Source organism: Panthera onca, chromosome D2 (genome assembly GCF_046562875.1).
Source record: "Panthera onca isolate mPanOnc1 chromosome D2, mPanOnc1 haplotype 2, whole genome shotgun sequence".
Lineage (NCBI taxonomy): Eukaryota > Metazoa > Chordata > Mammalia > Carnivora > Felidae > Panthera > Panthera onca.
The window spans coordinates 56,533,510-56,554,330 of NC_138349.1; the positions used below are offsets into that span (position 1 = coordinate 56,533,510).

Here is a 20,821-nt window from a genome sequence, read left to right on the forward strand (position 1 = left end):
CGACGGCGCCGCGCGCTGGCCCCCTCCCTCGCTCCAGCCTTGGGAGGCGAGGGGCAGCGGGCTGCCGGCTGCAGAGCGGGGCAGGCAGCAGCGCTGCGCGGGAGCCCGACCCCTGCCGGGCTCACTCTGGGCCCTGAGGGGGAGCGACACCCCGCGAAGGACCGGGCCCTGCGGGCGCACGCCCCTGCCCGCTTCCTGCCGGCCCCGGACTCGATCCACTGAGCTCAGAGGTAGGGGCGCGGGCAGGCCGACCAACCCAGCGCCCGGAGACTTCCCCCCCTGCCCTGCCAGGTCGGAGGGGCCCGCTGTGCCCTTCTCCAGAGCCGGCAGGAGTGGGCAGCATGGAGGGTGAGTGAGCCCGGAGCTGGGGCTGAGGGTGGGCTCAGGTACTGACTCAGGAGCAGTGAGCCAAGGGAGGGCAAAGGGGCTGGGGTATCTGATCACTGACAGCTGTCCAGAGCCAGGCACTGTGACAATGTGTGTGTGACAGCAGCAGAAAGACACTGAGAGAGGGAGAGAGAAAGACCTAGAGTGCTCCGTACTGTGTGTGCGTCTATGTGTGTGCCAGAGACAGAGACAGAGAGACAGGGTGGGAGAAAGAGATCTGGTGCCTCTCTGTCCCTGTGTGCATGCACCCTGCCTCCTGCGTGGGCAGGGGGTCATTTGAAACCAGGTGAGCTCAGCTATTGACCTCAGTGGAATTGTCACCCACCGACTTTGCTGGCTAGAAGGAGTGGGACTAGTGGGGGGGAGGGGGGTGGCGATGGAATTCTAGACGAGACTTCTTCCATGCAGAGAGAATTTTTCTTTCTAGAAGAAAGGTGGATTTATGGACCTGACCCGCAGGACTCTGAAGGATAAGTCCCTGGTAGAAGACTGCTTGCTCCAACCTTACCAAGTGGGGGGTCCAGAGCCCCATCTCAGCCATGGTGGGCAAGGGAAACCATATTTAGACTAAGAGCCTAGAGGACTGAGGACTGGTCCGCTGGTTTGCTGGGTGTCTTTGGGGTGGTGCCCAAACCTCTCTGGGTCACTGGTTACCCATCTGTTTTTTGGTTTTTTTTTTTTTTTAACATTTATTTTTGAGACAGGGAGAGACAGAGCATGAACAGGGGAGGGTCAGAGAGAGGGAGACACAGAATCTGAAACAGGCTCCAGGCTCTGAGCTGTCAGCACAGAGCCCGACGCGGGGCTCGAACTCACGGACCGTGAGATCATGACCTGAGCCGCAGTCGGCCACTTAACTGACTGAGCCACCCAGGCGCCCCTTTACCCATCTGTTGAAGGGAGAAACTTACATTTAGCCGGCTTCACAGGGTGGGTGTAAGGGTAAAATAAGGCAAGACGCGTTGAACAAATTCATACCGGTAAGAGAGGCTACTTCAAGAGATCATAAAACCTTGAAATTCCAAGGAAATGATTGGACTGCAGGCAAGAAAGAAAAGAGAGTTTCACAGAATGTCTTGCGCCGCTGCACTTGCAGGGTTTGAAAAGCACACACACACAAAGATGCGGTGAGGAATGCATAACCCGAGATGAATCTGGAAGGTTGGCAGGATCCGCAAGCACAGTGTTAGCAAAACACCAAAGCTGGAGTGAAGAGAAGCCCGGGGAAATTAACAAAGGCAGAGCAAAGAGCTTTCGAAGGCTGAGTAAGGATAATAAGGAATTCGGCTCAGGGCTCGAGATAGGTGGTACAAGCTTAACGCACAAGGGAGGGCAGGCGGAGCAGGGCACAGGCAATTTTACTCCAAATGATAGAATAAAGAGCATAAGGAGGAAATTGAAACCCAAGACAGGTTGAGGGGAAGAAGGCATCGAAGCCCAGACAAGTGACATCCCAGGGACGTGGAGGCAGATGTAATCATTGCCTTAAAAGAAATTACAAAGGATGAAAAAAATGCGAGAAAACTGAAGACGGGCAACTGTCCTGATTTTCAAAAAAGGAAGTAAAGGGAGATTTTTAAAAAAAAGAAAAGAAATCTCTAACCTGCTAAGATTAATACTGGCCTCTAAGAAAATGCCGAAATAGATTATCAAACACGTAGAGAAAACTTAGGAAACAATGAAGCAATTCTGAAGATCTCAGAATTTTGCCAAATGATGCCGTCCTGAACACTTACAAAGGTACATGCATGAGCTTTTTCATCGCAGTGCAAAACTGGAGACCATCTAGAGGCCCATAATTAAGTAAATTAAATGATGAAACACATCTGCCGTGGCATAGCATGTAGACATTAAGAACTGCATTGAGGATTGTATTTACAGGCATGAAAGTATGTTCCCTGCCCACTGTGAGTAATTTCATAAAAGTAGGTTTTAGAACCCACGTAGAGTACGATCCCCTTTACACAAGATTACGTAGGCTTGTTATTGGCGATGTATGTAAAATGTCTGCAAAGAGATGGTCGCTAACATCTTCGTTTGGATTCCCCCGCTTCTGAAAGTGTACCCTAAGACAAGGGCTCAGCCACGGGGAGTTTCTCTGATACTTGAAAGCGGATGTCAAGAGAGCAGAGTGGCGGGGGGCACCTGGGTGCCTCAGTCGGTTGAGCGTCTGACTTCAGCTCAGGTCATGATCTCACAGTTGGTGGGTTCAAGCCCCGCATCAGGCTCTGTGCTGAATGCTTGCTCAGAGCCTGGAGCCTGCTTCAGACTCTGTGTCTCCTTCTCTCTCTGCCCCTCACCCGCTCACGCTTTGCCTCTGTTTCTCAAAAATAAATAAATGTTAAAAAAAAATTAAAAAAAAAAAAAAGAGAGAGCAGGGTGGGAGAGGGAGAAAAGACAAGAAATGGGTGCATGAACGAGCTGGGTTTAGCTGCGGGCACCTGAGGGCTCTGTCCCTCTCGGGACCCTCTGGGGAACGTGCAGAGAGCGGCCAAGATTTCCCCCACGTGAGATGGGAAGCTGGTGCTGTTTGCTCCTTTCCACTGGTTCTCCTCCTGCACTCCTAGAAGGTTCCCGTTCTTGGCTTCAAAGGAAGCAGAGGAGAGACGCCCTCGGGTGCAGGCTTGGTGAGGTGCGGGAGGTGCCAGGAACGGTCCACCACAGCTGGACCTTCAGGCTGAAGGGGTCCACAGCAAGAGGCGTCACGGACACATTGGCCGCGGGGTTATCTCTGTGTGTGCGATTTCAGTGATGTTCACTCTCTTCTTTGATAGTTAGTGCTCAGGACTGTTTTATAAGAAGCACATCATTGTTTTCTAAAAAAAACGTCGTCTTTTTTTTTCAAGAAGAAGGAAAATAATGTAGTACTCGTGAGTAGCCCAATATTAGTGTTGTTTAAAAGCAAATTGGACTGGGGGGGCTGGGGGGGCTCGATCAGTTGAGCCTCTGACTTCGGCTCAGGTCATGATCTCACGGTCTGTGGGTTCGAATCCCGCGTGCGCGGCTTGAACTCACACACCGTGAGATCATGACCTGAGCTGAAGTTGGTTACTCAACCGACTCACCCACCCAGGTGCCCCCCAAATTTCTTCCTTCAGACTGGAACAAAGATGAGTTGCAGCATTTCGGCAGGACACAGCAAAGATCTTTCGTGAGAGCCCTGGAAACTGATGGAAAGATGTGGGAAGGGGCTGGAGGACTGATGACAGGGCTTTCATTAAAGGCTTCAGTGCAACGTAAGGGTCCCTCGGGCTCCCACTTGGACCTGACATTAAACAATTTAGAGGGAGGGGCGCCTGGGTGGCGCAGTCGGTTAAGCGTCCGACTTCAGCCAGGTCACGATCTCGCGGTCCGTGAGTTCGAGCCCCGCGTCAGGCTCTGGGCTGATGGCTTGGAGCCTGTTTCCGATTCTGTGTCTCCCTCTCTCTCTGCCCTTCCCCCGTTCATGCTCTGTCTCTCTCTGTCCCAAAAATAAAAAATAAAAAAAAAAAAAAAAAAAAAAAAACGTTAAAAAAAAAAAACAAAACAATTTAGAGGGAAATTGAAAGGCATCCTTATGAAATCTTTGGATAAGGACCACAAAACCCACATGGCAACAGACTGAAGATTTAAGGGTATCTCAACATGCAGATCGAAACCAAGAAAATGAAATGTAAATGTAAGTGAAATGCAAAGTCCTAAATTTCAGTCCAAAAACTCCACTGTGTCCATTTACAATGAGGGAGCCCTGGCTTGTACTCCTGAGGACATTTACTGGACAGAATAAAGCGGACCGTCAGTAAGATGGGCCTAGAACCCCTTTCCCTGAAGAGCCCCCTGGTTGTTCTGGTGGGACAAAGGTAGGGAGAGGGGGGTGATCCTGGGGACAGGGGCTCACTCTCGTTCCATGTGGCCCCAGGGATCGGAACTCGGACAGGTGGCGGCAAGATACATTAAGACGATTCAACTCAACCATCAGGAAGAACTTCCTAGCACTCAGAGCTGGCCTAGAAGCTAGCTCCTCACCACATCTCATTATCCAGCTTGGACTAGGGAGTGCTGATGGGAGCCTGAAGGGGGAATTCTTGGGTGGCTGGACCAAAAATATGGCCTGGAGGGGTCTCTGAGGGCCAAAAACCTTCTCCCAGGGCCTACAGATGGCCGCCACCGTCTGCTGAGCCTCCTGCAGACTTGCTGGGGGCCAGCCGGGCAGTAACCCCCATCAGACTTCCCACTGGCCTTGGCCGTGGTGTTCCGTGCTCTAAGTCAGCGGAGCACAGCAAATCAGACCTATTCCCCACCCCCCCTTCCAGCCCAGCCCCCGTCTAGTGGCTTCCTTGGCACCCGTGGCAGCCTCCACGGCTGCCGCCTGGCCCCGGAGCCGTGTGGCCGAGGGAGGCCCCTGGGGCTGGGAGGAGGTACGCGTCCAGTGGCTGGAGGTGGGAGTACTGTGGAGAAGCGGCCCAGGCAGCGGAAGAAGGTCATTGGAGAGAGGAGAGGAGTCAGCCAGCTCATCTGCCTCCAGTGCACGACACAGAAACGTCTTGTCCGGGTGGCTTCTGCTTTTCCAGGCCCCCTGGAAACGCTGCCAGAGGCACTGTGCCCTGTGCGTTTTTGCAAAACACTTCACCGCCTTGGAGCTGCTCATCCCGCCGGGGAAGTGGGCTGGGAGACCGCGTCACCTCCATTTAACAGTGAGGGACGAAGCTCCCACGTGGTGCCAGGACGGATCGGCAGGTGGCGATAACGATGACGTTCCTAGAGGGGACCGCTGTGGACTCAGGGAAACAAATACCCAGCCTGGTTCTGTGCTCAAGGCATTCGTTGTGGTGGTGTTTGCTCCCTCGCACATCTCTCAGGCTTTGCGGGGTGGCCCAGACCAAGAAGATTTTGAGGATCTCGTCCTCACATCCACGGTGTAACTTCCCATTGTCAACACTACCAATCACAGAGCTAAGGCGTGGGGTGAGCCATGTGCCCAGCAGTGCGCCCAGGTCCTTTTACTCGTTATTTTACTGACTCACCACACCTCCTTTCGGTACGCGTGAGCTTACCTCCATTTCACCAGAGAGAACTCTGGTTCCCAGGGTGGCGACGTGACCTGCGCTAGGTCATAGCCAGGCGTTGTGTGTCGCGATTTGCAAGATGGTAATGCTGAGTCCCCACAGGGGTGAGGCGGTGTTCCCGTCCTTCGGGGCTGCTGTAACAAAATACCACAGGGCGGGGCGCTGAGAAACCCCGGAAACCCATCTCTCCGTTCTGGAGGCAAGGAAGTCTAAGGTCAAGGCGCAGATTCGGTGTCTGGTGAGGGCCCGCTTCTTGGTTCACAGACAGCCGTCTTGCCGCTGTGTCCTCACATGCTGGAAGGGAGGAGGGAGCTCGCTGGGGTCTCTTTACAAGTCACTAATTCCATTCATGACAGCTGCCCAGCGTGATCTCATCACACCCCAAAGACTCCACCTCCAAATCTCATCACATCGGGGATTAGCTTCAGCTTGTGAATTTTGAGGAGACACAAATATCCAGCCTGTTGCCTGAAGTCACCGGGAAGAAGGCGGGGAGGAGGGCTGGGACTTTCCAGTCTGTGTGTGTCCACTATCTCCAGGGTCTTCGGTCCAAGTCCTTTAAATCTGTGGTTCTCAGACTAGACTGCATCGGAATTGCCTGGAGGAATGTGTTAAAACAGCTGGGCTTCTCGGTCCCCAGGGTTTCTGGCTCCCTAGATCAGAGGTGAGGCCTGGGAATTTGCATTTCTAACGAGTTCCAAGCTAATGCTGACGCTGCTGGCCCGGACCGCACATGGAGCACCAGCTTACCCCCATCTTCTCTCTGGCCCTGGGCTTGCTCTCTGCGATTATCAGAATGCCTTGGAGGCAACCCTTATTATATCCTGAGACCTCCAGGAAGCTCCCCCAGTAGGGGAATGCTTTAATTGGGCTCAGCGGAAGAGATTTTCACAGGCTTTAACGTATCCACATTGTAAATATACAATGTATACAAGGATAATGTATCCACTGGGCAGATCCCAGAAAGGACAAGTCCAGGGTGCTAATGAGGTCTCTGGCTGCTGGCCTGGCTCAGCTGGGGTGGGAGGCCTGGCTGCTCCTCAACCCAGGGGAGTTGTCAGGAATCCTTCCTCTTCGAGAAAGGATCATCTTGCAATGCCGATAGCTGCACGAATGGTAGAGACGGATGCCCCGCTCAGCCAAGGGTCTAGAGATGGGCAGGGTCGCTCCCGGGCGCCTCCCAGGGACAGACTGCAGAATATGAGCTCACTTAGCAGTTTTCTGAGGCTCGAGGGAAGGGCAGAGGACAGACAGCCTGGAGTCTACCCATGCACATCCACGGATTTCTTCGAGTCATGGGGACCGGTTCAGAGCTGACCTGGTGCTCCGGAGGGGTGAGCTGCCTGGAGAAGCTCCCAACAGACACTGGGATGGGGGTTCCTTCCAGAGGAGCCTGTGAAGGCCTTCTGACACCAACAATGCCAGCTTATAGCAGGACCCTATCACCTGGCGTCAGAATCCACCTTTCCTTCCTTTTCCCCTCATACAAATATTTATTCATTCAACAGGCATTTATTGAACCATTTACTATGGGCAGGCACTGCAGAGATGCTGGGGCTATGGCTACTAACTGACTTCCAAGGGTGGGGGGAAAAACCCAGTAAACGTGAAAACAAATCAAATATTGACAGATGGAGGAAAATAAATAAGATTCTACGAGAGAAAATAAATGGGGGGGGCACCTGCCTGAAACAGAGTGATCGGGTTGGGCTTCTCGGAGAAGACGGCCTTTAAGCCGAGGGCTAAAGAAAGGGGGGAGGCAGGAGCAACAAAGCATAGTGGGCAAAGGGGGATGTGGCAGGGAAGCGAGGTCAGAGATGGCAACAGGAAATCAGACCGCAGAGCGTTTGGGAGGCCAAGTAAAGAGTTTGGATCGTATCTGAAAGACAATGAGGGTTCCACGATAATCCTTAGTGGATTCTGCCGAAAATATTGCTGAAAAGCGGACGGGACCCGACAGTGGAGGGATCAGGATGATGGTCAAGCTTGGCATTAACAAAGAGACCACAAGTGTGCGTTGGTGGTTTAGTGGTGAGCGTAGCTGCCTTCCCAAAAAAAGCCCACGAGACACAATCTGATTGAGCCCTCAGATCTAATTGTCAATTACAGGAAATACAGCGGACAGAGTAAAACATGTAAAAATGACATCACAAGGGAGCACTCAGCAAAATCCAGCCTGTGAGAAATTCTACAAATGGCTCACTCAATTATATGACAAAGTGTAGGGGCAGAGAGGCAGAGGAGAACCTAGAAACTAAGAGATTCACCGCCACGTCAACCAAATGCAACATGGAGGTGGCAATCGAGTTTACAGTGATGGACCTTAATGAATCACATTTGCAACGTCACATTACCATCCCTCCTACTGAGTGGTAGAAACCATTTCTCCTGCAGCTTGAATCTGGGCTGACTCTGTGACGTGCGTTGGCCAACTGATGGTGGCAGAAATAATGACGTGAAAATTCTGGAGCCTAGGTCTTAAGAAGTCTGTAGCTTCTCCTCTTGCTGGCTCGGAAGCCTATGGCCACCAAGCTGTAAAGAAGCCCCATCTAGCCTCCTGGTGGATGACAGAGCACGTGGAGGAGAATGAAGACACCCCAGCCAAGAGCTGGCACTAACCACCAGCCGCGTGAGGGAGGCCATCTTGGGCCTCCCAGCTCTGGTCAAGCCATCAGGTGACCACAGCTGTATGGGTGATCCCCAGAGAACCTGCAGAAGGGCCACCCAGATTGCCAAGCTCCAGTGCCACACCACTAAACTTTGGGGTGGTTTGCCACATAATTACAGGTAACAGAAATCTTGTTTGGATCTTCACTCGAGCAAACCAACGATTTTAAAAAGCACATAACAGGGGTGCCTAGAGGGCTCCGTCAGAAGAGCATGCAACTCTTGATATCCGGGTCGTGAGTTCGAGCCCCGTGTTGGGTGTACAGATTGCAGCAAACAAACAATGTTTAAAAAAAGTATGTAACAATCAGGGAATTTGAGTACTGGATGCTGGGTAACTGATAATATTAGACATAACGGTCAGTTTTGTTGGGTATCATAATGACACTGTGGTTATGTGGGTTGTTGTTTTTTTGTTTTTTTGTTTTTTTTTTTAGTCCTACTTTTTAGCAATACAAACTGGAAATGTTTGTGGATGAAAGGAAGTGATGTGATATTCCAAAGAGAGGTGGGGCTATGGGTGAAACAAGATTAGCCTTGAGTTGCCCATTGTCGGAGGTGGAGGATGTACACATGGCAGTTCCTTATACTCTACTCCCTTGTAATGGTTCCCTGAGCTATACGCTCTTGTGTGCACTCAGTATAATGTTCTCTCTTGTGCATGTCTGACATCCTCCATATTAAAATAAAGATGCTTGGGTGCAACTGGACGCCCTGGAATGCCTCAGCAGGGGGTATCACCTCCTCCTCTCATCGTGCACCTGAGGTTTGCAGCGTCTCCACCCCCACCCCCACCCTGAGTGCCCCTGATACACCTGCTGGTCCCTCCAGCCCTGGTCACGCCAGCTCACTGGCCCTTAAGCGTCTCTAGCCTCCAGATCCCAAGCCTCCGTTGGGTCTCCAGGCTAGTGGCTGAGCTCTGGATGTGACAGAAGACTCCCCAAAGACTCTTCGTCCCCTGGAACAGACCACATTCAGTACCAGAGGAAGGCAGGAGGAGAGTTTATGAGACAACATCATGAGTCACCACATCTAATGGCTTCCCAGAGGAGCTGTGGTTGGACACCGAACTGCTCCTTCCCAAAGGTGGCTGAAGAAGCACAGGCCAAAGCCTGAAACTGACTCAGAGACAGAGAAGGACCACCTCTGCTGCATATGCCTGAGCCACCTTGAGAATGTCACAGAACCCCTCTGATCTCAGTTCTCCCATTTCAAATGGGGCTAATACCTAACATGTTTACCTCGTGGGGTGATTGGGAGGGTTCAATAAAATAACACATATGGAAGTGCTTTGTTAGACGCTGTGCCAGTGAAGCAGCTGATGCCACGATGGGACAGAGTGAAGGAGGCAGGGTAGCCTTGGCTTTCGGTGGTCTTCTGGTAAATTTAATGTGTGCCTTTGCTCTTACCCTGGTTCAGAGTCCTCTTTTTCTGTCCCTTTGTCTACTGCCTTCTTGCCTTTCCCAGCTAAAGTTCTGTAGAGGCGATGAGGAGGGACAACAGAGATTCCGAGGGTATAATAGTCAGGGTCCCAGGAGAAAACAGGTGGTTGACTCAGAAAGTGTTTATCTGAAGAGGTTAATAGGGGGAGTTTATGGGGGGTGGGAGGGGAGGTAAGAGAACCAGCAGGGATGGACGAGCACCCAGGACTGGCGATCCCAGGGAGCTGTCAGTACAAGGAGAGAAAATAGTGTCACTGTGGCCCTCAAAGAGCTAGAGCCATGGAAGAGGGTCACCTGGTAGGAGCTGTATCCGTAAAGACAGCCCTACAGGCAGAACTGGGCCAGGCATGGAGGGGGTCGGGAGATGAGTAACCTGCCTTCTGTCTTCTCCAGTCCTTCAATCTCCTTCAGCGCTTCCCATTGGCTGAACCTGGTCGGACACCAGAGGGCAAGGGAAACTGGCCGATGTAGTCCTTAGAGGTCAGCCTCTGGGGCAGACAGCGGGGCTAAGAAGGGTGGAGCCCAGATGGGGCAGAGGCGGGGGAGTTGGATGGGAATGGAGGAGAGCCAGCATCGGGAAGTGAGCTGTGGACGAGACAAGGTGGGGGTATGAGATGAGGGTTTGGGTGCTGTGGGTCGAAAGCGAATCCGGTTGCAACTGGAGTTGAACACACGATCGGGCGCGGTAGGGCATGGTCGGGATTGGAAGCACGGAAGGGTCGCACCCAATGGCAAGGAGTCAGTCAGCCCTTCTTTGCCAAGGCTCCTGACCTGTATGCTCCTTTGCTTCTAGGGGAGCCCGCCCAGCCTCCCAACAGCAGCTGGCCCCCAAGCCAGAATGGGAGTAATGCCAAGGCCACCCTGGCTGCAAACCTCACCTTCTCCTCCTACTACCAGCACTCCTCACCGGTGGCAGCTATGTTCATTGTGGCCTATGTGCTCATCTTCCTCCTGTGCATGGTGGGCAACGCTCTGGTCTGCTTCATCGTGCTCACGAACCGGCACATGCGCACCGTCACCAACATGTTCATCCTCAACCTGGCTGTCAGCGACCTGCTGGTGGGCATCTTCTGTATGCCCACCACTCTCGTGGACAACCTCATCACTGGTGAGTGGAGGCAGCAGAGGCAGTGAGAGTCCCCTTCGCCCCCGAAAGCGTGGTTGGCTCGGTCTCTTGGCCAAGATGTCATTGCCTCAAACTTAAGACAGTCTTGTGGCTGAGGGATTCAGTTAGAAATAACAGATACAATGAGTTAATTATTCTCTTTGTTCCAGGCATTGTATGACCTACTCTTCCTGCATTACCTTCATGAATCCTTAGAGCAATCCAATGAGTTATGCATGAATCCTTAGAGCAATCCAGTGAGCAATCCAATGAGCGTCCCACAAAATCCTGATTTTGGGGACGGGGAAATTGATGCCCAGAGTGATTAAGGGACATGTGTGTCGTTACCCAGCTAAGTGTCAAGTCCCATGGCCTCATGCCCATATTTCTAACCAGTGTTACTGTGGCTCCCCTGGGCAGGACTAGAACCAGTGGGAAGAAGTCGTAGGGGGGCAGGTTCCCTCTGAATAAGAAACTAATAATCCCCACTTATTTGAGTTGTTCTCCAACGAAAGAGAGTTCTGTCTGACAGGTAGTGAACTGCCTGTCACTGGAAGTGTCCAAGTAGAGACGGGCTGGCCATTTAGCAGTGACTTGGTAGAAGGGATTCAGGCAGAACTAGACCACCGAACCTCTCAATTCCTACCTGTCCATCTTCCAAATGTCAGAGGGATCACTCTGTTGTCTACTCTCTCCCACGTGATTTGCCTGCCTTGTTTCAGAATTAGGCTCCACACACCCTGAGACGCTACACGGGGAAGGACTAGTTTCCAGGGCCATGGAGACATCTAGAGATCTGAGCTCGTAGGCCCTGAGCTCGGGGCTCCTGAGCCCAGATCCAGAGCCTGAAAAGCCCCATCCAGGGGCTTACCAGTGACTGACCCGACTTGGGGAATCACAGCCTGTGTTTCTGTAGGTTTCAGGACCCGAGTAGTAGAGCCAGGGCAAACAATTTCCCCTCAGCTGCACTGGCTCAGCCTGGTGGGCCCTTCACTCACTGCTGGATCTCGAGTTCTTTCACAGCTGCTGAACATAAACTGCTCATCCTTCTCCTTCCTGGCACACCTAGACCCACAGGCATGCATGCACGCACACACATGTACAGGTGCACACACATACAGGCACACACAAGCAGCAAGAACAGTGATAAGGCAAAGTCACTAGCTGGGTAAGGTGGTGTCTTCCAGTCCTTTTCACATGCCTCAATTTTAAAAATTGTTGGAATGACCCATTTAGTGTGGAGCCTGCTTAGAATTCTCTCACGTGCTCAAAAAAAAAAAAAAAAAAGAAAAGAAAAGAAAAAAAGATTGCCTCTCTAATGGTGAGAACCGGCCATAGTAGTTTGGACTGTTCGGACTGGTCAGTTCCTCATTTCTGGAAGTGTGTAAGCAGATGAGAGGATGACCACCACCACCAGGACATGGAGGAAAGATCCGAGCCACCGTGAGGACTGGTCTAAATGGCCCAAGGTGTCCGGCTTTTTGTGGATGAGGCACTCGCTCTGTCATGGGCTCTGTCATTGCAGGGTGGCCCTTTGACAACGCCACGTGCAAGATGAGCGGCTTGGTGCAGGGCATGTCCGTGTCGGCTTCCGTGTTCATGCTGGTGGCCATTGCTGTGGAAAGGTGAGAGGGTTCCCGGCTGGGTTCTCCCCGCCTGACAGAGGCCCTGCACTAGGAAGAGCCTCTGTCTCCATGGTTGGGCATGACCATTCAGCCTGGGGCTGAATCGTGAGCCATAAAGGGAAGGGTTGTGGGGCTGTCTGCCCTCTATACTGGGGGGACCTGCAGAGAATTCCACCTCCTTCTGGAAGGCCTGGAGGCTGCTCCTGCTGAGGTTTAATAGGGATTCCTGGGTCCTATGAGAGCTTGAGGGCAGGCCTCGTTTCCTAAGCCGTGACTCCTGCCACTCATGAGAATGAGCCAGGAAAGCCAGTTTCCGAGGGCAGGGGGCTCAGTGTGCTCCTGCTCCTTCACTCCCCCTCCACGCCCCCCTTGCTGTTCCCTGGCAGCCCAGGCCTTACCACTTCCCCATGTCCACACTACCAGAAGCTACTTCTGGTCTCTTTCAGCCTCAGATTCCATCAGAGTCTCTCATAAGCATGGGCCCGCTAACAGAAGGGAGCCAGGGGCCAAGGAAGCTTTGCAAGCAATAAAACCCAAATGCATGCAACAGGTCCTTCTCCCCTCCTCCACCTCAGTGAGCCCTTGCACTAAGGGTTCATCTGGGCACTTTTGCCAAGAGCACGGGAGGCAGGCAAGGACACTGGCCAAGATGACATGGGGACAGCCTGTCACGTAGACTCCACACCTGAACTCCCAAGGTTTTCTGGAGAATCCGTAAACAGCTAAAAGTGTTCTTTGATGCACCTACCTAATCAGCCTACTCAAGGACAGAATGTGCAGGCTGATCACTTTGCTAGCTGCCAGCTAATCAGTTTAACCCCCCGCGCCCCCCCACCAAGTGCACAGAAAGGATTGTTTCCCACTGCAGGCAGTTCCGTTCCCCCTCCTGTCCTCCTTGCCTTTGTTCCTTGACTACTCAGCGGGGAGCTGACTCCCTCTCAGGTGAGAAATCAGCTTGCTTGCAAACGAACCTAGATCTACTGCGGGAGCTGCTCTTGGAAGCTGCCCACGGTGCGGTGCGAGGATGCACGTGGCGTGCCCACACGCCCCAGCCCCCAGCCCCGACCAGGGCAGCCCTCGCCCCTGGCACAGGGGCCCCTGGGACCCGTCCCGAGCCCGCCTCTTTCCCCCCTCCCCGCAGGTTCCGCTGCATCGTGCACCCTTTCCGCGAGAAGCTGACCCTGCGCAAGGCGCTGGTCACCATCGCGGTCATCTGGGCCCTGGCCCTGCTCATCATGTGCCCCTCGGCCATCACGCTGACCGTCACGCGCGAGGAGCACCACTTCATGGTGGACGCCCGCAACCGCTCCTACCCGCTCTACTCGTGCTGGGAGGCCTGGCCCGAGAAGGGCATGCGCAGGGTCTACACCACCGTGCTCTTCTCGCACATCTACCTGGCGCCCCTGGCGCTCATCGTGCTCATGTACGCCCGCATCGCCCGCAAGCTCTGCAAGGCCTCGGGGCCCGCGCGGGCCGGCGGGGAGGCGGCGGCGCCCGAGGGCCGCCCGGGGGCCCGGCGCAGGGCCAGGGTGGTGCACATGCTGGTCATGGTGGCGCTGGTCTTCACGCTGTCCTGGCTGCCGCTCTGGGCCCTGCTGCTGCTCATCGACTACGGCCAGCTGAGCGAGCCGCAGCTGCACCTGGTCACCGTCTACGCCTTCCCCTTCGCCCACTGGCTGGCCTTCTTCAACAGCAGCGCCAACCCCATCATCTACGGCTACTTCAACGAGAACTTCCGCCGCGGCTTCCAGGCCGCCTTCCGCGCCCGCCTCTGCCCGCCGCAGTGGGCGAGCCCCAGGGAGGCCTACTCGGAGCGGCCGGGCGGGCTCCTGCGCGCGCCGGTCTCCATGGAGGTGCAGCCCAGCGACTCGGGCCTGCCCTCCGAGTCCGGCCGGAGCAGCGGGACGCCCCGGCCCGGCCGCCTCCCGCTGCGCGGTGGCCGGGTGGCCCACCACGGCTTGGCCCAAGCCGGGGAGCGTCCCGGCTGCCCCCACCTGCCCCTCACCATACCAGCGTGGGATATCTGAGTGGCATGGGGAGGGCGGGCCCTTGAACCTGGGGGCCCCGACGGGACATGGGAGGCCAGGACGGGACCGCAATCGGGTGTGGTGTCGGGAGACGGTGCCTGGCGCCTCGCTTTCACATACAAGGCGGTGGCAGCTAGCGGTACCTCCTCTACCGCCTTCCCCCTGGCGGGGCGGGAGCTAACGTGGGCTCCACCGCACCCTTCCTTGCGGCGGCCCCGGGCACACCCGGCTCCCCGAATCCTCGCGAGACTTTGGGACTAGGTTTTCTGGTCTCCGCTTCTCCAGATGAGAAACTGAGGACCAGAGAGGAGGCGTGCCTAGCCGGGGCTCTCAGCTGGAACTCTCACAGGAGCCCCCACTCCAGCGCCTGTATGGGCATCTCCAGCTGCCTCCAGAAGGGCCCCCGAAGGCGGGGGTGAAATGGGTACATCCTACTTACGCAGCTGGGAAGGATGGGAAAGCGAAGTTGCTCTGTCCATTCGATGCTTTGTGTCCATGTCCTGGAGTCCCTTATGTGTGACGGAAGCCACTCGGCCTCACCCTTTCCAGGAGAGCCTGCTGTGCCCTTCCTGCCAACTCGGTGTAGGTTTGTCTTGTTTGTTCCAAGAGGTGTTCCGGGCCCTTCTCTTCTCCCCACTGTGCTTCAAGGGGACATCGCATCTGGGCAGCTGCAGAAGGAGTGTCAGTTGCAGACACTCTGGGTCTTGCCCTTCGGGTCCTCACCCAGAGAAAACAGGAGGGCTCTCCACCATCACCCAGGCAAGAACTTACAAGGCGACAGGCAGCTGCAAGGCCACAGGGAGGCCTTGGTTTATTTATTCGTGGAGCGGAGGAAGGGAGAGCACCGGACCTACTTGCAGCTTTTGGAAAGACATCAGCCCACCGGAGCAGCGAGCGCAAAGCCTTCGCAGGGCCCTGCTTCTCTGGTTCCTCGGGGCTCTGAAGGGAGATAGGTCAATCAAAGCTGGGGTGGCCTTTGGGGCCTCCTGGAGGACACACACTAACCCCCCTGGCACAGATAACTTGTCCTCTGAAAAGGGGTGGGGGCCAGGAGGCCCCCTTGTCTTCTCTGCAGCTCTCACCAGTACACCTGCATCGCCTCGAAGAAACGAGGTTTCTCTTCCAGGAGATGGGACGAAATGGGATCGCCTCGGTGATCTCTGCATGGCCCCCCTTAATCTGAAGCGAACTGGGCATTTCCCCCCTCATCTCTATAGAAAACACCATGTTGCTAGAATTTTAGTGCATAGCAAGCGAATGTTTCCGGGGGTCAAGCCAGAGGAGGCAGCTCGGAGGCTTGATGGCTTCAGTAATGGACAATGACTTAACCCCGTTCACTCTGCCCTAAGCGCTGGACGTCACAGCAGCAGAAAGCTCCAAAACAGTTGTCCAGTACATTCTCCAGGCTTGTCCCCAGACACTGCCTCATTTGACCCATGCCAGATGTTGTTGCTGCCGTTTCACAAAGTAACTGAGGCTGCAGGGGGCCGAGGTCACAGGCCACGGAGCGCCAGGATGGGGATTGGAATTGGTCTTCTGGTGGTTTCTGCCCCTGCTGTGTTCTGCCTCTCAGGGAACGTGGGTGGGGCGAAATGGGGAGGAGAACCGAAGTTTCTACGGGGGTTTTCTGCCTGACGGTGAACCAGGACGCTCGTGGAGCCAGACTCCCTTCAGGCTGCCAGTCTGGGAAATGGGAGTCTCTTGTGCCTACTCTTGCAATATCCAGACCGAGCTGCTCTGTGCACAATATCCATAACCCACATGCTGAGCAGGCTGCCAAGATCCATCATGACCCCACCCAGGTCCAGGTATCTGGGGGTGATGAATGCAGGGCTTAGGAGAGGAGAGGACTCCCTAACTAGTCCCTCGTCAACTGGCGCATGTGTGGACCCCGTGTCTGGTGCTTGGTGTTGTCACATAGACCAGCGAGTTCCCAGCTGCTTCTCGTGAAGAACTCTGTCTCCAGGCTCTACAAGTTGCCCAGAGAAAGGGCCATCTCAAACCCAAATGCTTCTCCCTGTGGCTGGGTGGGATCTGTCCAGAGACACTGTCTGGTCTCTCCTCTGGGGTGTTTCTCCGTTCGCATGGCCTCCCCAACCACAGAATCACAGCCTTTACAGCTGGGGGAGATCAGAGCGCTCACCCCAGCCAACCTTTCCACCAAGGCCCCTTTGTTTTAGTTCCCCCCGAAGACACCATGCTTGGAAAGCTGGGCCTGCCAGAGAAACCGCAGTAGGCATAATTCATATATTTTGCTGTTATTTTCCTCTCTCAAAATCAGTCAAAGGCGATGCCAGCCCATTCAGAGATTGGATCTGAATGGCAACAAGCATGCCTTTATGCTTTCACGAGGGGGTGAGGCCTTGTGGGTATGTGTGGAATGTTTGCTTTTTGTGTCTGTGGTAGAATATACACAACATAAAACTTACCATTGTTCACTTTTGTAAGGGTACAGTTCAGTGGCTGTAAGTGCGTTCACATTGGCGTGTAACTATCACCACTGTGGATTTCCAGATCTTTCTTAACATCCCAAACTGTAACTCCGTACCCATTGAATGACAACTCCCCATTTCCTCCCAGCTTCTGGTAACCACCATTCTGCCATCCGTTTCAGTCAATGAATCTGACTACTCCGGGTACCTCATGCAAGGGGAATCAAACAGTATTTGTACTTTTGTGTCTGACTTACTTCACTGAGCATAACGTCCTCAGGGTTTGTTTATCTTTGTTGTAGCATATGTCGGAATTCCCTTCCCTTCTCTTCCCTTCCCTTTCCTTCCCTTTCCTTCCCCTCCCCTCCCTTTTTATGAGAGAGAGAGAGAGAGAGAATGAATCCCAAGCAGACTCCATGCTGAGCATGGGCTCGATCCCACGACCCTGGGATCACGACCTGAGCAGAAATCAAGAGTCAGATGTTCAACTGGCTGAGCCCTCAGGCGCCCCCAGAATTTCCTTCTATTTAAGGCCGAAGAATATTATATTGTATGTATATTCCACATTTTGTGCATCTGTTCCTCCACTGGGTGGACATTTTGGGTTGCCTCCTTATTTTGGTTATTGTGAAAAACCAAAATAAGGTTTTAAGATACTGGAAGTCGTTCCTAAAAATAATGCCTGCGTGACCCTGAGGACAGACACCCCAGGTGGGGAACTCAGCACTGATGGGTGACAAAAGCAGAGGCTCAAGGAAAGCTGTGATCGCTCTTACTTCCCCGTGCCCACCCCGCTGCTCTGAGTCTCTGCTGGGCTTTACTTCTCCGCTAGAGAGGCGAGAAAGTTGTATGTTCCCTCCATGGGATGATACCTTACGAAGCTATCGTTATGATTATAGCTTTCTTATCCTCATTGGAGCCCTGTGTCCCAATACCTGGGCCCTATCAGGAACCTCACCGGCTACCCTGAGGCACGCAAGAGGAAGCAAGGCAGACTTCTTCTGATGTGCTGTCCTCCGCCTATGGGCTGGTTGGTCTCCTGAGGTAACTGCCCTTTCACAGGCGGAAAGTCTGAAGATGAATTGGAGGTGTCATGGGCGAAAAGGGCCAGAGGCCTGTTGACACTGAGCACCCTCACCCCAGACGACACTCGGAGGGACTCTGTATCCATCCCGCCGTGCTCAGCGTGAGCGGTCATCCTAATCGGGGGTCTCCACTGATGAATGGCCTCTTGCCTTCACCAAGACCATGCAGCAGCACGCAACAGACCAATGTGAGCTGGAGGCGGGCACCCGGCTGGGACCCCACAAACCACAATCTGCCCGGCCCTACACTGAGGACCTCCTCTTGGGACCTGGAGGACGCATGAGTTGATTTGGGTTGGAATGGAGGGCGGAGCTGGCAAAGGAGGACGCGAGCCCCCTATCATTAGTCTACTGTGTATTCATCCAGAAAGCCAGATGAGAGCCAAACCGAGAGCTGGATGGACAAAGCATTGCTATGAAGCTCTGTACCTTTTTGCATCCGTTTCCTCAGCTCACCCCTGAGAAGTGCCACTGAGGAAAGATAGATGAGAAGGAGGTAGCCCAAATGGGCTTCATTACAAGCAAACAATGTTGAATCGACAATAGATTCCTTGTTGAATAACCCAATTATTTATGCTCACGGCATTTTATTGTTGGTGTTTTCTCTCCCGACGCAAACACTCCATGATCGTTGTGGAAATTTTACAAAATTTAGATAAGCAAAGAGAAGAAAATAAAAAAAAACCACACCCAAATCCCATCACAAGGGATAAGCATAAAGTCATCTTCTATGCACATATATCCACATGTTCTAAAATTTTGCAAGAACTTTATTAAGGTGTAACTCGCCTACAACGAAGCTCACCTATTGTAATTGTGCACTTTGATGAGTTTTCGCTTTGTGTACAGCTGTGTAACCACCACCCCACCCAAGATATTTCCAGCATCCCCCCAAAACTGCCTTGTGCCGTACCGTGGTCAATCCTCTCCCTCACCCCTGGCCCCAGATAAACACCCTTCTGATTTCAAAATGGTATATACCCAGAGCCATGCAGCGTGTGACTTTTTGAGTCTGGTTTCTTTCGCTAAGCTTGAGCTTTTTGTCGGAGCATGTATCAGTCCTTTGTTCCTTTTTATTGCTGAGTATTATTCCATTGTTTGGCTATATCACATTTTATTTCTCCGTTCATCAGTTAATGGACATTTGGGTTGTTGTTCAAGTATGAATTCATGAATTATGAATAACACTGCCATAAACGAGCTCATATACAAGTCCTTCCAGTATACACGTTTTCAATTGGGGAAATACCTAGGCGTGGGTTTGCTGGGTTGTAACTAAGTGTATAGTTTAACCATGTAAGAAACCACCAAAGTATCTTCCAAAGTTGCTGCACCGTTTTGCACTCCCATCAGCAGTGTTCCAGCTGTTCTTGCCAATACTTAGTAGTACCAGTCTTTAAAAATGTTCCTGATGGGCGCCTGGGTGGCTCAGTCGGTTGAGCATCTGACTTTGGCTCAGGTCATGATCTCATGGTTTGTGAGTTCGAGCCCCACATCGGGCTATCAGCACGGAGCCTGCTTCGGATCCCCTGTCTCCCTCTCTCTCTGTCCCTCCCCTGCTCGTGTTCTTTCAAAAATAAAAAATAAATATTAAAAAGAAAAATGTCCCTGATGGAGGCACCTGAGTGGCTCAGTCAGTTACGCATCCAGCTTTTGATCTTGGCTCAGGTCATGATCTCACGGTTCATGATTCATGAGTTTAAGCCCTGCATCAGGCTCTGCGCTGGCAATGGATTCTGTCTCCCTCTCTCTCTCTGCCCCTCTCCCTCTCATGCTCACTTGCTCTCTCTCTCTCTCTCTCTCAAAAGAAATAAGTTAAATTTTTTTTTAATTTTAAAAAATGTCCCTGATGATGCTGGGGATCTTTTCATAGGCTTATTGGTCATTCTTCTAGATTTGACTGCAACATGTTTTCAAATCTATCTTTTAAAAAGATGATTATATTGTAGAGACCTAAGTGCAAAAATTTGCCCTAAATCTAAGAGGCACTTATCACTAATAGATGATTTTTAAACTCATCAAGAATGGGTTTAAAGTTAGATAAGTAGGTGGAACATGGTAGACGAGGGAGGGCTATTTTAATAGGTGATTAGGAATGGCCTCTCTGGGGAGATGACAGTTGAGTACAGATACGAAGAATTTACCGAGTGCCTGTTAAAAGCCGGGCATGGTACCGAGAGCTTTTGTCTGATTTCTCCCAACAGACAGTAAGCTCCATGAGGACAGGGACTAACTATGTCTATTTCACTCACTTTTGTAGACTCAGACCTAGGACACTGCCTGGTACATGGGAGACAATAAATGACTGTTGAATGGGTGAAGTAATAAAATAAGCGAGTATTTATTACTATGCCCATATTCTAGATGGAAAACTCAAGTCTCAGAGAAGCCAAGTCACTTACTGAAGGTCACATAACTAGATGGTGGTGAGGCTGAGACTCAAATCTTGATCCATCTGACCAGAGAGCACAGGTTTTGCGGATCCCCCAAGCTGCTGTGGATTCTCCTTCCTCTATTTGGGAAATTGAGGTTCAGAATAAAACAGGGAGGCTTGATGGAGGTCCCCCCCTTTAATCCAAAAATAAAACCAGCCAGCCACAGGCTCCAGACTGCTGTTTTGGCCAGAAGGCCACATTTCCATCACATTCAGTGGCTTCCAAAAATTTGAAATGGAAGGAGTACTAGCGGTTTAGTTAAAAGGTGAAAATTTAGTTGGATCCAACACCACATCAAGCCTTCACGGGCTGAAAGAAATCATCCTTTTGACTCCTCTGTCTTGCAGTCATTGGTGGGGCAAAGGCTGTCCATCTAGCTGTGTCCTGTCTTGCCTCGAGTTGTTTGTGTGCTCTTGCTGGCTGCCATGTCCAGGCCTTTGAATCCCCGTCACCGACGAATACTGCTGTTGTCGTGTGCAAGCAACCAAATTAATGTGGGTGGAAAAACCCAAGCTTAGTGATTTGGGCAAATTAGTTTATCTGTCACATAGCCAGTGGTGGTGTTAAATCA

General features: G+C 52.7%; 1 protein-coding gene across 1 annotated transcript; it reads left to right on the forward strand.

Annotated features, from left to right (window-relative positions):
• The first annotated feature begins 10 nt into the window (after positions 1 to 10).
• Positions 11 to 16,977, forward strand: NPFFR1 (neuropeptide FF receptor 1). Its single transcript, XM_078434330.2, has 4 exons — positions 11 to 348; positions 10,335 to 10,649; positions 12,172 to 12,271; positions 13,413 to 16,977. The coding sequence occupies exons 1-4, from the start codon at positions 342 to 344 to the stop codon at positions 14,296 to 14,298; spliced, it is 1,308 nt and encodes a 435-aa protein (XP_078290456.2). The 5' UTR covers positions 11 to 341; the 3' UTR covers positions 14,299 to 16,977.
• The last annotated feature ends 3,844 nt before the right edge of the window (positions 16,978 to 20,821 follow it).